General features: G+C 36.2%; 1 protein-coding gene across 1 annotated transcript; it reads right to left on the bottom strand.

Annotated features, from left to right (window-relative positions):
* Nucleotides 1–3,060: 3,060 nt before the first annotated feature.
* Nucleotides 3,061–6,885, bottom strand: DEFB126 (defensin beta 126). Its single transcript, XM_032294904.1, has 2 exons — nucleotides 6,674–6,885; nucleotides 3,061–3,395 (listed from the first exon to the last, which is right to left on the bottom strand). Exons 1-2 carry the CDS (start codon nucleotides 6,744–6,746, stop codon nucleotides 3,112–3,114), a joined length of 357 nt encoding a protein of 118 aa, XP_032150795.1. The 5' UTR covers nucleotides 6,747–6,885; the 3' UTR covers nucleotides 3,061–3,111.
* Nucleotides 6,886–14,842: the final 7,957 nt, after the last annotated feature.

The raw sequence follows: 14,842 nt of genomic DNA, 5'->3' as shown, positions 1-14,842 counted from the left end.
TATACCTGTCTTGCTAATAAGGAAATTGATATCGAGACCACATGATGAGTAAAATTAGTAAGGAACAAACCTAGATGTAGCCCTAGATACATTTTGCTCCAGGTTCCTCAGCTTTAATCATCTTGTCATAATTATTATACAATGCTTTTGTTTAAGAAATTGTGTATTAATGTGCTTGGCACATTGCAGGTTCTCACACAATAAAGGTTCCTTTTCCCTTGGCCTCCTAATGCCAATAGTCAACTCCAAAGCAGGAAAAGATTATTTCCCACCTAAGTTCCAGAACAGCATAAAGGAAGGGTAGGATGTAAGGCAAGAAGATAAGAGAACAACATTTCAGGCTGCAGCACTAAGATTATTCATTGTCTATAATCAAAGTGATAATAGCTCTAAGATGTTTTCAAGGTAGTGATCAAGGTGATTACTGAAAAGAAAGCACAGCAAGTTCTACTAGAAGCCTTTAAAATCTCATCTGGCTGTTCAAGGAGATCCCATGACTCTCAACTCTGTCACATTCTTCCCCACCTAATAATGACTCTTCCCCCAGGTGAAACATAGGATATAATCACCCATACTCATGCAAGGTAGCCAAGGTCCAGTGGGCAGGGCCCTGGGAAAATGTGCCGTACTGTTCCTTATCCAGGGAACAACCTGTTACAGCTAAATTCCTATGACCATGATTACCATTTTAATATATTGCTCTCACAGCCCTCAAAGTACCTTGAGTGGGAGTAACCATTTTCCCTGTTCTTCAAATTCAGCAACATAGGCTCAAAGATGGGAAATTATTTGTCTATGGTCCAAGAGTGGATATGTGGTGGGATCATGGATGACCTCAGATATGTCTGACTCTAAAGTTATATATTTTTTCTACTATTCTACTCTGCTGAAGTAACTTGCTTCCACCCGACCACCTTCTTGTATGAGTTCATGAGTTCTCCCTACAAAGATAACCCTAAGTGTAAGAGGCAATGATGTCCTACCAATTGGGACAAGCCACCACTCAAATGTAATGACAACAGATCATAGACGTGTTTTCTAAAGGAGACAGAAGCCTGTTTCCTGGAGAAGATCTAAAATAAATAAAAATGAGATTTCAGTGCTATCCAAAGATCTTTCAGGCCTTCGAGAATCCCTCTACTTATTCAGCAAGAATTAATATAGAATCTTGTTAGGGGATGGTAGGAGAAAGAGAAGATAAAACTGTTCCTGTTCCTGAATAAAATTTCAAAGTCTAGTAGGGGAGAAGACATAAGCAGATATTCAGAGTGAAGCATGTGACATGATGACTTAAAATTCTGGATAAGTCATAATAGTGGAGCACAAATGGTGGCAGTAGTTCTACTGTGGGAAGAACAGTGTGGTTATCAAAGTCCTCCAGAAGAAAATAAAGACTTTTTTCCAGGCAGTTATAAATGGAGACAGAAGAGTATGTGCAAAAACTCAAAACTAGTAGCAATCCAGTGAGTTCAACCCAATCACAAAGAGATGTGTGTGACAGGATAGCAAGACGCCCTGTGAGAGCGCTTCGGAGGTAAAACTGGAAATGCAATCCAGGTTCTGAATGCTAAGGGTAATAAAGGCTGCATTGAGAAGTTGTCCTAGGATGCTACGGGCAAAGATGCCAGAGGGGAGGCTACTGATTAGATTTGTGCTTCAGGAAAATGATTCTGGCTATCACAGTGGCTGATAGATGGGTGTGTGTGTGTGAAAAGAATGCAAAGCAATCAATGGGAAGGCTATTGCAATAATCCCAGTAGCACCTGGAGATAGAAGTCATGGCACATATTGGAGGTGGTAGAATGAACATGGATCTTCAATGGGATCAAGTAAAGAAGGAAAAGGAGTCTGTGATGACACACATGGACTTGTGTCTACAGTGGAGAGAGCCCTTCCAACAATGTTTTCTCCAACTTTTATATCTCTGTACTAAATCCCTAGGAGCTTATGGGGTCAAAGGCGAAGCTGACCCCAGAAAACATAAGCTAATCTTACATTTCCAAAATCAGAAAGATGTAGTATGACAGGAGTGGGGAGAAAGATACTGAGTAAAACAATATCATTTCATAAGTGAGCAAACTGAGATGACAAAGACAAACACAGCAACTACAAGTGTCCAGAGAGTGAAGGCAATTGTATTTCCTATTCTCCCTCTCCAACTATCAGGAAAGTGGGCCTGAGGCATGGATGACTATAATATACCCAGTCGTATTCTTTTATTGGTGCAGGCAGAGCTGGTAAGGGAAACACTCTATTGCTTGGGATGAGTGCCTGTCCTAACATTCAGGCCACACTATAAAGCTCTTGATCTCTCTTTCATTATATTTAAGTTGGAAGCTATGAATGAGGATGTCCAGGGTGAGAAGAAAATTGTGTAACCTCATGATGCAGTGACAGAATGCTCTCAGTAGTCAATTTAGTCTGTCCCAGTCTTCTAATGCTTAGAAATCAAGTTTCCTATTCTCTAAAGTGAAGTTATAATACCTACATTCTCAGGTAGTTGTAGGAAGTCTAATAAGAAAATAATTATCAAAGCATTATGTAGGATGCTTTTGTGTTACTATCTACTTCAAAACTACATAGGAAATATAGCCTTCAATCTGTAGAAAATCACATCCACAGTTGGTGTTCAGTCCTTTCATATTATAAGCCAATTGTTCTCAGAGTGTGGTCCCTGGACCAGCAGCACTAGCATCACCTGGGAACTTGTGAGCAATGCAGATTCCCAAGCTTCCTTGCAAAATAGGAAACTAAAAGTGAGCCCTAGAAATCTGTGCTTCAGCCATCTCTCCAGGTGTTTCTGATGTACATGAAGTTTGATTATAATTGCTATGGCAAGTTATGGGCCTAGAACTGTCTTCAAGGATGACATTGCTACTACCTATCATTCCTGAGTGGGTGTTTTGGACTAACCCTCACTTGTTCCTGGTCCTATCTTATTTGCATTTCTACCCTAGAATTGCTAGTGCAATTAAATTGTGGTGCTTTTCCAGACATCGTTGAATGGAGGGAGAGTGGAAAGGGGGCTGTAGAGAGAAAACTGACACCATAATTATCCTCTTTGCTTTAATGAATTGGGGATCCTAGAGCAGGAGACAGAGGCTGGAATGTTCAACTGGTGACAGAAACAGGGGTAGCAGCCACCCTAGTCACTGAAGCCATCGAAGACATCAAAGCAGTATTCATCATCAAACTTCTTGTTGTTGTTGCTGTTGAATGTCTTGTAGTCTTTTTCTCCACACAGACAGAAGGATGACCAGAACGTCTAGCTGGAACACAGCATACACTATCTTTGCCGCACATCTTCTCAGCAGGCATTGCATGCATCTCTCCAGGTTTGCACGTCTTCTTGCAAATTCCAGTTTTGTTTGCACACTTTTTCCCAACCCAATTACCTGCATAAAGGAATTATATAGATTATTAAGCCTAAGTATTTGTCACAGGAGAATAACATTGCAATCGTTTTTGAGCACTGATTATTCAAGTGTCTTTCCAGTTGCTTTGGCATATTTTTCCTAATCATAAACACCTGCTTTGAGGACTAAGTGAAATTTCATAAATATAGACACACACAGAATTCTTTAGAAATGTATGAGATTCTCATTTCTGAAATCAGAATTCTGTATACAAATACTAGGGGACTATTTCCCGTTATTTTAAATTGGAAAATATATAACATGTTATTATACATGAATACAAAATCTCCAACCAGTTTCCTAAAATGTAGCTAAAACACAAATAACACCTAAATAGAAGTGAAAACTATCATTTTAAAAATAAAAAATGCTCAAATAATTGATGTCATCTTTCTCACCATTACGGAAACACATATGGCTTTTGTCGTCAATTGGTGAGATTTTCAAAATGTCCTTACATGTTTCAGAGATCCTAAAAGTATATTTAGAAGGTAACTCTAGGGTTGTCTTATATATTACCTGGTTAAGAATGTCATGTCGAGTTATGGAAAGATAAATACGAAATTTTAATCTATATCTATATGCCCATATGATATTGAGATATAGGTACATTTTATAAAATTTTGAGAATAAAAAAGACATTCTATTAGGAATATATTCATTAGGGAGACATTCTTCAGGGTTTGCCTGTATACATGTACATATTATATACATATGAAAATATCTCATCACGTGGTTTAACACAGAGACCCTAGCATGATGTTCGAGCTCTTTCTTACCTTGCTTAACTCATTACTCTATTTAATCAACAAGTATATAATGAGTGTTTACCATGTCAAGAATTCTGCAAGATGCAGGGAATAAAACAATGAACAAGAAGACACGATTTGATGACCTTTCATTAAAGAGAGAGCAAAAGAAAATAAGCAAGTGAATAAACAAAGTAACTACAGATTGTGATAAGTACAATAAATGAAAGAAATAATGTAAGGTAATTGACAGCAAGTGAAGAGAGCAAAGTTTTTTGAATGCTATTACCACTACTGTTATCCATTATCAGCTGTTTAATCCTCTTCTGATGATCAACTGAGTTTTTAACTATATATATATATATATATATATATATACACACGTACATTAGAATAAACACACACACACACACACAAAGTGTAAAAAAAAAGACTACATACAAGTATGTGAAGTATGTCGATGTATGTCATTAATGTTCCAGAGACAGAAGGAGAAATGAGATAATTTAAACTCATAGAATTTCAAGGATGCAATAGGTCTGAAACATCTTTTGAGACAACAATGAGAGCTTTATAATTTCCTCTTATCCACGATCAATTTGAACATTTCTGCAAATTCTAGGGAACATAAACTACTATCTCTACAGGCAGGCTATGGAGTTTTTATATAACCCTCCACCCACTAGGAAATTATACTAAAGGTGGTTAGTTTATTTCTTTGTGCCTTATGTAAAAGGCAGGATTGAGTTCAGTGTAAAAAACAAAATCATAGGTGAATAACTCTTCTCAACATGGAGAAGGACTTTCCAAGTTAATGGAAGAATGCAAAAAAAAAAAAAAAGAAAACACCAACAGATTTGACATCATGAAAATGAAAATTATGTGTCTCCATGCACAAGTATGTTCACTGTGGCACTGTTTACAATAACAAAGACCTGGAACCAACCCAAATGCCCATCAATGATAGACTGGATAAAGAAAATGTGGCACATATACACCATGGAATACAATGCAGCCATAAAATAGGATAAGTTCATGTGCTTTGCAGGAACATGGATGAATCTGGAAACCATCATTTTCAGCAAAGTGACACAAGAACAGAAAACCAAACACTGCATGGTCTCACTCATAGGTGGGTGTTTAACAATGAAAACACATGGACACAGGGAGGGGAGCATCACACACTGGGGTCTGTTGGGGGGTGGGGTGCTAGGGGAGGGATAGTGGGGGCGGGGAGATTGGGGAGGGATAACATTGAGAAAATACCTAATGTAGGTGATGGGGGGACGAAGGCAGCAAACACTATGGGATGTGTATGTATACCTATGTAACAATCCTGTAAGATCTGCACATGTACCCCAGAACTTAAAGTATAATAATAAAAAAACAAAAATTATATGTCTCAAATAAATAATACATTTTAGAAGCAACCAATATATTTGGAAATATTTGCAAGAAATATGAAATACAAATGTTAAAAATACAAATATACCAATAGTAACCATTGGCAATATGTGCCAGTTAACTTAGAAGAAATAATACCCTTGGACCAAGCAATGGAACTTCTAAAATTTATCTATACAATCAGAGAATCTCACAGTGATATATTAATAAGATTGTACAATGTTATTTACAATAGTCACACGTTAGAAAAAATAATCCAAATGACACACAATTAAGGACTCTCCAAGTTAATATTGGTACAAAAATATGACAGAATCCTAAGAATCTACTGCAAATTGTGTTTTCAATGAATACTCAAAGACCTGTGAAAATTTTCCTGGTACAATCTTAGGTAAAAAAATAAAGTAGGTTATAAACTCATATACCAGTCAGTTACAAATGAAAAATGAAAGCAGTGATGAAATGCGGCCCATTTATTTCTAAATTGCTTTCAGTGTTCTTGTCTTGATTTTGTAAATACAAGCTACAGGATAAATTAAAAATAAGAAATGCTTGGACAAACAGAGCTGAAATCTGATATAGACTTCCAAAGTTCCCACACAGAATTTTTTTTTCTTTTCCGTTTTACAGTCCTATACGTATTTAGAAACAGCCTTCCCTATTCTGTTAACCACATCCAAGAATAAACAAAAAATCAGAGACCTTCTCTGTAAGACCAAGAAAACTGAGTGAAGTAATATTACATAATTGTTATCTTGGAAGGGAGTATCTACGACAAAAAAAGTAAAATGAGGCAGGGCTTGACTGGACTGACCCAAAGTGACAGGACAGAAGTTTGGGATTTCAAGATCATTTCTACCTTTGGAGGCAACTTTATGGGATTGGCCTTACCCTCCTCCCCAGCTCCGATCATAGATCCTGCTCTACCTAAGAGCTTTGAAGTTTCTTAGAACAGAGGTGGTTTGAAGAAGTAGGACAAATCTCAGCCCTGGTCCCAGTGAGAAGCCAGACCCCGCTTCCACAGACCACTTAGAAGAAACAGGGACTCCGTGTGCAGGACCCTGTTCTAGGCCAGTGTTTTTTCTTCCCCGAGATTCTATTTACCTGAGACCAATTGGGCCAGGAGCATAAAAACTGCAAGGGTGAACAGCAAGGACTTCATCAGGAGGCAGTGCATTCTATAGAGTCCAGAATTCTCTATTCAGTATGTCTCTGAACACAGATTTTTATTGTCCTTCTTAGCTGGGGTTGGGCTCAGCCAGTAAACTGGGAGGATATGGGGTATTGTGCCAACATAACTTCAATCTATTGGCCAGCAACTCTAACTGAGGCATCACTGTTCAAGAGTCCTGTGCTAGGCATGCCTTGGGGGAAGAATAAAGTCTTAGACTAGAAGTTGCAAACTCTGCTGAAGTGTATGGCAATTCAGAAAGAAAGGATTACAGAAAGAATTTATGCTGCTCTACCACGGCTGGGTACTCATAGCTGTTTTTTGTTGTTGTTTTTTTTCCCCACAACCTCCTGTGTTAGTTCTATCAGGGTTCCTCTTACTGCATGTAGCAGTTTGTTCATCTCTCTGTCTCTCCACCTAAAATACAATGTCTTTCTGAACACTTATGACATATTATTCATATATATATAATACATAAAATTCTTTTCTTTTCTACATTATTCTTTTCAGAGAAGAATATAAGCAATTGTTTTTTAACTGACCAAATTAATACTTTGTTGATGATCTGGAAATTTAGAAAGTCATTTTATAAAGAAATAAATAAGTGCTCAAAGATAAATGCACAAAGAAGTCTTTAGATCTACATCTTAGTTCTTCTACAGCATAGCATAAAATAAAGTACATCCATATGATTTAATTCTGTGCTTCTGTTAAAAAGAGGGCAGCAGATTTTATTTTACTAAACATTTTTTGAGTGAAAAGGCAACATTTTAGAACAACATGCATAGTAATAATTCTAATTTATGTGAAAAAGTTGTGTCTGTGTATATAAGTAAATGCATGAACTAAAAATGCAAGTCACATGTCATTCTAATAAAAGTAGTTTTCTCTGGATGGGACTGAGTTTAAGTTGGCATCCAAAGAAAATTTTATTTGTGTTAAAGATTTTTTTTGAGTCCCTGACTATGTTGTGACTGGAAGCTATAAGGTCCTAGAGGTTTTGTTCTCTGTGAGTTTTTATTTTTTTATTTCCAAATTATTGAGATGTAATTGTTATACATTGAACTGCATTATTTAGAATGTATAATTTGATGAAGTTGGCAAATGATGCACTAGTGAAACCATTACCATAATCAGCATAATGTATATACCCTTCACTCTCAAAATGTTTCTCATACCTCTTTGGTATCTACTGTTTCCTCTTCCCTTCTTTCCCTCTACCTCCATGATACCCAGGCAATGACTGACTTACTCTTTGTTCTCAGTTTAGCAGGATATAACATTTGTGTTTGACAGCTTTTTTTTCTTTAAGAAGCCCCAAAATTGGGCCCAATCTCTTCTGGCTTGTAAGGTTTCTGCTGAGAAGTCCACTGTTACTCTGATAGAATTTCCTTTATAGATGACTACATGTTTTTCTCTTGCTGATTTTTGATTTTTTTTCATTCATGTTGACTTTAGATAGTCTGATGACTATATTTCTTAATGAAGTCTGTCTTGCAAATGTATCATCCTGGCATTCCTCGAGGCTCTTGTATTTACATGTCTAAATCTCTAGCAAAACTAAAGAAGTTTTCCCCAATTACTTCCTCAAACAGTTTTTCCAAACTCTCAGTTTTTCTCTTCCCTCTGAGTACCTGTGACTCATAGGTTCAGTTACTTTACTTATGAGTACTTTACATAATCTTACGTAATCTCATACTTCTTGAAGGCTCTGTTCATTTTTTAAATTCTTTTTTCTTTATTTTTGTCTGACTGGGTTAATTCAAAAGAGACTTGTCTTCAAGTTCTTAAACCCTTTCTTCTGCTTGGTTTAGTCTATTGTTAGAGCTTTCAACTATATTTTGTAATTTCTTAAATGAATTTTTCATTTATGGAAGTTCATTTAAAAAAACCTATTTAGGCTGGGCACAGTGGCTCACAACTGTAATCCCAGCATTTTGGGAGGCCAAGGTGGGCAGATCACTTGAGGTCAGGAGTTTGAAACCAGCCTGGCCAACATGATGAAATCTTGTCTCTATCAAAAATACAGAAAAATTATCTGGACATAGTGGCACACATCTGTAGTTCCAGATTCTCAGTAGGCTGAGGCAGGAGAATCACCTGAACCCCAAAGAGGGAGGTTGCAGAAAGCCGAGATCGCACCACTGCACTCTGGCCTGGGCAACAGAGCAAGACCCAATCTTAAAAATATAAATAAATAAATAAATAAACAACAGAGAAAACTATTTTTAAAAAATCTATCTCTTTAGTAGATTTTTCATTTATATTCTGAATTTTATTTCTGATTTGTATCGATTATTTACTATCTCTTGGACCTCACTGAATATATGCTTGATCTTTGTTAAAAATCAATATTTTGAATTCTTTGTTTGGTATTTCAAAGATTTCATTTTGGTTAGGGTTCATTGTGAAAGAGTTAGTGCAATCCTTTGGGGTGTTGTAACACTGTTTTTTCATACTTCCAGAATTATTTCTTGGGTTCCTTCTCATTTGGATCAACTACCTGTTCTTATTTTTTAATTTACTTTCATTTGGTCAGGACTTTTTCCCCCTTGAGGATGTGATTATAATATATATATTGTGTAGGGTCATTTGGCTTTGGTTCTGGGTGCTTTCAGTGGCAAAGACTCTGTATGAGTTTCTTGATTATAGATAGCCTTTGTGTGGTGGCTTTCTCAAATGCTGGTTGTAGTAGTGATGTACTGGACTAGGCTCACTGCCTCCTACAGAGCCAGAGTGCAGAAGTCTCAGGAAGCTTAACTTGTTTTCCTGTGCTGTGCACTTGTGTTAGCCAATTTTTTATTGGGTTGTGCAGTTAGATCTCCAGCCCAGTACGTGTTGCTTACGAATAAAATCTGGGCAGAAGCAGGTGGATATATGCTTGATCTTTGTTTACTGGGAGAAGCTCTCTGTTGCCTCAGGCAATGGGCAGATCTATGGAATACACACTGGCCTGAGCTCCCTGCTCAGCCCCTAAGGGGAGGATAAAGCTGAGTGGAGCTGAACTGTCAAACCTGCCTTCAAATAGCTCATTGGCAGGCACAAGCACCAGCCCTTGCAGTGACAGGGAGAATGGCATGTACTCTGTATGAATTCCTTGGTTATAAATAGTCTTCTTGTGGTGACTTTCTCAAATGCCAGTTGTAGTAGTGATGTACTAAGCATGTGATGAAGCTCACAGTCTCCTGCAGATCTTGGGAAGAGGTCTTAAGAAGCTTATCTTATTCTCAAGCACTGTGGACTCATGTCAACACATCTTCTATTGGGTTGTGCAGTTTGACCTCCAGGCCAGTAGGTGACACTTGCAGCAAGAGCTGAATATGGTGGTAGCAGAGAGTTTATATTTTATCTTTGTTTACTAGGAGAAACACTGTTGTCTCAGGAAATGGTCTGTCTGTGAATGCATAGCGGCATGGGCTCCATTCTCAGCCCCCAACTGAGGGCAAAGTTGGGCACAGCTGGACAAGGCAGGCCTGCCCTCAGGTTTCCCAATGGCAAGCACAATCATTAGTCCTGATGGGAGTGTGGAGGAATTATGTAGACTTTTTATGATTTCCTTGTTACAAATAGCTTTACTGTAGTGGCTCTCTCAAATGCCAGCTGCAGTAGTAATGTACTGAACAGCTAAGTGGGCTCAGGTATCTTGGATAGCTGGGGCATTGTGAGGAATGGTGGCAGCTGAGGTCATGGAAGCTTATATCCTACCTGAACATACTGCAATTGTCTCTTGCTCACTTTTGGTTTCTGTGTCATGAAGTATCTTTTTCTATCACTTTATTATCAGTCTATGTATCTTAACAGGTGAAGTGAGATTCTTGTAGGCAATATATTTTGGGTCACTTTTTTAAAAAATTCATTCAGTCAGGTCTATATGTTTTCACTGGAATATTTAATCCACTTACAGTCAAACTTACTATTTATATATGAGGACTTTTTCTTGTCATTTTGGTAATTAGTTTTTGGTTGTTTTATATACCTTTTTTTTTCCTCTCTTTTATTATTTATAATTATGGTTTAGCGTTTTTCTGTAGTGGTAACATTTGAGTCTTTTCCTCATTTGTGTGTTTGCTCTAACAATGGGTTATACTTTTCTGTGTTAAACAAAATCAGAAAAGAAAAAAGGGGACATCACAAATGATACCACAGAATACAAAAGATCATCAGAGATTATTATAAACAATGATACACTAACAGACAGGAAAATCTAGGAGAAAAGGTAAATTCCTGGACACATACCAGCCACCAAGATTAAATCTGGAAGAAACAGAAATTCTGAACAGACCAATAATGTGCAATAAGATTGAATTAGTAATAAAAAATCTCTGAATAAATGCCCAGGATCAGATGGATTCACTGATGTACCAAGTTCTACCAAATGTATAAATAGTTAACATGAATCCTTCTCAAACTATTCCAAAAAATTGAAGAAGAGGGAATTCTCCCTATAGCATTCTATGAGAATTACTCAGATACCAAAGCCTGACAAGAACACAACAAAATGAAAGGAGCTACAGGCCAAAATCCCTGATGAACATAGATGCAGAAATCCTAAACAAAATGCTAGCAAGTTAAATCCAACAGCACATCAAAAAGATAATATATGATAATCAAGTGGAATTTATCCCAGAGAAGCAAAAATGGTTCAGCATATGCCAATTGATAAACATGATACATCAACAAAATGAAGGACGTAAACAATATGATCATCTGAATAGATGCAGGAAAAGGCATTTGATAAAACTCAACATCACTTCATGGTAAATTTCAACAAACTAGGCAAAGAAAGAACATACCTCAACATAATAAAGGTCATATATGACCAACACACAGCTAACATCATATTGAATGGGGAAAGGTGATAAGCCTTTCCTTTAAGAACTGGAATAAGACAAGATGCCCACTTTCATCATTCCCATTCAACGTAGTACTGGAAGTCCTAGCCAGAGCAATTACACCAAAGAAGAAATAAATAGTATCTAAATGGGAAAGAGGAAGCTAAATTATCCATCTTTGCAGATTACATAATTTTATTTAAAGAAACCTGAGGACTCCTCCAGAAAACTCTGAGAACTGATAAACAAATTCAGTAAAGTTGCAGAATGCAAAATCAACACTAAAAAATCAGTAGTATTTTTATATGCCAATAATGAACAAGCTAAAGAAGAAATCAATAAGGTAATTCCAGCTACAAAAAATACCTAAGAATAAATTTAACCAAGGAGGAGAAAGATGTCAACAAGGAATACTCCAAGACACAGATGAAAGAAATTGAAGAGGACACAAAAAAATGGAAATGCCTCTTAGGCTCATGAAAAGGAAGAACTAATTTTGCTAAAATGACCATGTTTTCCAAAACAATCTACAGCTTCAATTCAATTCTTGTAGAAATACTAATGACATTTCTCACATAAATAGAAAAATTAATCCTGAAACCTATATGAAACCAAAAAACCAAAATAGCCAAAGCAATTCTGAGACAAAAGAGCAAAGCTGGTGGCATCACACTACCTGCCTTCATAATATATTACAAGGCTATAGTACTTAAAGCAAACAGTATGATATGGGTACAAAAATGAATGTATAGGTCAATGGAACAGAATAGAGAATCCAGAAATAAATTCACGTATTTTCAGCCAACTGATTTGCAGCAAAGGCACCAAGAACTTCCACTGGGGAAAGGACACACTCTTCAATAAGTAGTCCTGGGAACTGGACATTTATATGCAGAAGAATAAAACTAGACCCCTATCCATCATCACATAAAATATTCAACTCAAAACAGATTAGAGACTTAAACCAAAGACCCAAAACCATAAAACTACTAAAAGAAAACACAGGGGAAACACTCCAGGACTGGTCTAGGCAAAGATTTTATGGCTAAGACCTTAAAAGCACAGGCAACAAAACCAAGAACAGACATCTGGAACTGTATCAAACGCAAATAAGCAAGGGACTAAACCGAAAACAAAAACCAAAACAAACAAAAAAACCCAGAAACAGAAACAAATAATCTCCTTGAAAAAATGAGCAAAGAACATGAGCAGACATTTCTCAAAACATATGCAAATGGTCAACATATATATGGAAAAAAGCTCAATATCAGTAGTCATCAGGGAAATGCAAATCAAAACACTGTTTGATGCTCTGTTTTTAGGCACATACACATTAAGGATTGTTGTGTCTTCTTGGAGAAATAACCACTTTATTATTAGGATAAGGTAAGATGTTTTTTCTTCTGTCTTCTTTCAAGATTCTAGCTTTATATTTTGTTTTATGCAGCTGGAATACGATCTGACTAGGTATAGTTTTGTTTATTTGCATTTATCCTGCTTGGTATTCTTTGAGCTTCTTGGATCTGAGGTTTGATGTTTGATATTAATCTGGGGAGAAGTTTTTTTTTCATTTTAGTCTTTTAAGTTTTTTTTTCTTTCTTTTTATTTTACTTTAAGTTCTGGGATACATGTGCAGAATGTGCAGGTTTGTTACATAGGCATACATGTGCCATGGTGGTTTGCTGAAACTATCAACCCATCATCTAGGATTTAAGCCCCACACACATTAGATATTTGTCCTAATGCTCTCCCTCTCATTGTTTCCTACCTAACAACAGGCCCTGGTGTGTGACATTCCCTTCCCTGTGTCCATGTGTTCTCATTGTTCAACTCCCATTTATAAGTGAGAATGTGCAGTGTTTGGTTTTCTGTTCCTATGTTAGTTTGCTGAGAATTTTGGTTTTCAGCTTCATCCACATCCCTGCAAAGGACATGAACTCATTCTTTTTTATGGCTGCATAGTATTCCATGGTGTACATGTGCCATATTTTCTTTATCCAATCTATCATTTATGGGCATTTGGGTTGGTTCCAAGTCTTTGCTATTGTAAATAGTGCTCCAATAAACATACGCATGCATGTGTCTTCATAGTAGAATGATTTACAATCCTTTGGGTATATAAAGCCTTTGGGATTGCTGGATCAAAGGCATTTCTGGTTCTGTATCCTTGAGGAATCGCCACACTGTCTTCCACAATGGTTGAACTGATCTACACTCCCACCGAAAATTTTCAATTGTTGTTTTAATATTTTTTCTGTTTCTTTCTCTTTCTTCTCCTTCTAGTACTCCCATTGCATGTAGGTTACAGCTTTTGCAGTTGTCCCTCAGTCCTTGGATATTCTTTACCTTTTTTTGTCTTTATATTCTTTGCTTTTCAGCGAGTAAAGATTTTACAGGCCAAAAGTGAAATAGATCAATACAGAGAATAAGTTGGATATACAAGCTACTTTTGATGGCTTTGCAAATTTTGGACTAACTATATTAATATCTGATGTATTTGACTCTAAGACAAGCAGTATTTTCTAGAGATAATGGAGGCCATTTCATAATGATGAAAGGGTCAATTCATTAGAAAGACATGATGTATGTAATCATAGAACTTAAAAATACGTGAAGTAAAGACGGAGAAAAGTACATTGAAAATAGACAAATCCACAATTAATTAGAAATTTTATCATTCACTGTTGGTTATTGTTAGCATAGCTAGACCAAACATTTAGTAAGAATGTAGCAAATCTGAATAATACTACCAACCACCTCAATCTAATTAACATGTATAGAACACTACATCCAATAACTACAGAATACCCACTTTTTTCACATGCACATGGAATGTTCACTGAGATAGAAAAGTGTTGATTCTTTAAAGAAGTCTCTATAAATGTCAAAACATTAAAATATTGCAGAAATAATTGAAAAATAGCAATCAATTAAAAATATGGTATCTAGAAAAATATCGGTATTAAGTTGGAAACCGATAAAAATAAAATGTTAGAAAACATACAAAATATTTTTAAATTAACTAGCATACTTTTATGATATAAAAGTATTTAAAATATAATTTAAAATTTAAAAAGTATTATTTAAAATTATTTAAAAGCCATGTGTTAAAGATAAAATTATAATAATTAATATATATATTGAATTGAAAGATGTTAAAATACAACATTTTATAATGTATGAAATACAGTTCCTGCCTTGCTTAATAGAAAATCTTTAGCTGTAGATGCATATCATCAAAGAAGAAAGGTTTACAAACAAGATTTTTTT

This window comes from Sapajus apella, unplaced genomic scaffold, assembly GCF_009761245.1.
Source record: "Sapajus apella isolate SASKATOON/1434 unplaced genomic scaffold, GSC_monkey_1.0 scaffold33, whole genome shotgun sequence".
NCBI lineage: Eukaryota > Metazoa > Chordata > Mammalia > Primates > Cebidae > Sapajus > Sapajus apella.
The sequence above is the reverse complement of the archived record's forward strand: the minus strand, read 5'-3'. Positions and strand labels throughout refer to the sequence as shown.

Coding starts and splice junctions, on each gene's coding strand:
- DEFB126 (XM_032294904.1), bottom strand. CDS start 6,746: ATGCACTGCCTCCTGATGAAGTCCTTGCTGTTCACCCTTGCAGTTTTT. Junction 3,396..6,673: donor CCTGGCCCAATTGGTCTCAG/GTAAATAGAATC, acceptor TCCTTTATGCAG/GTAATTGGGTTGGGAAAAAG.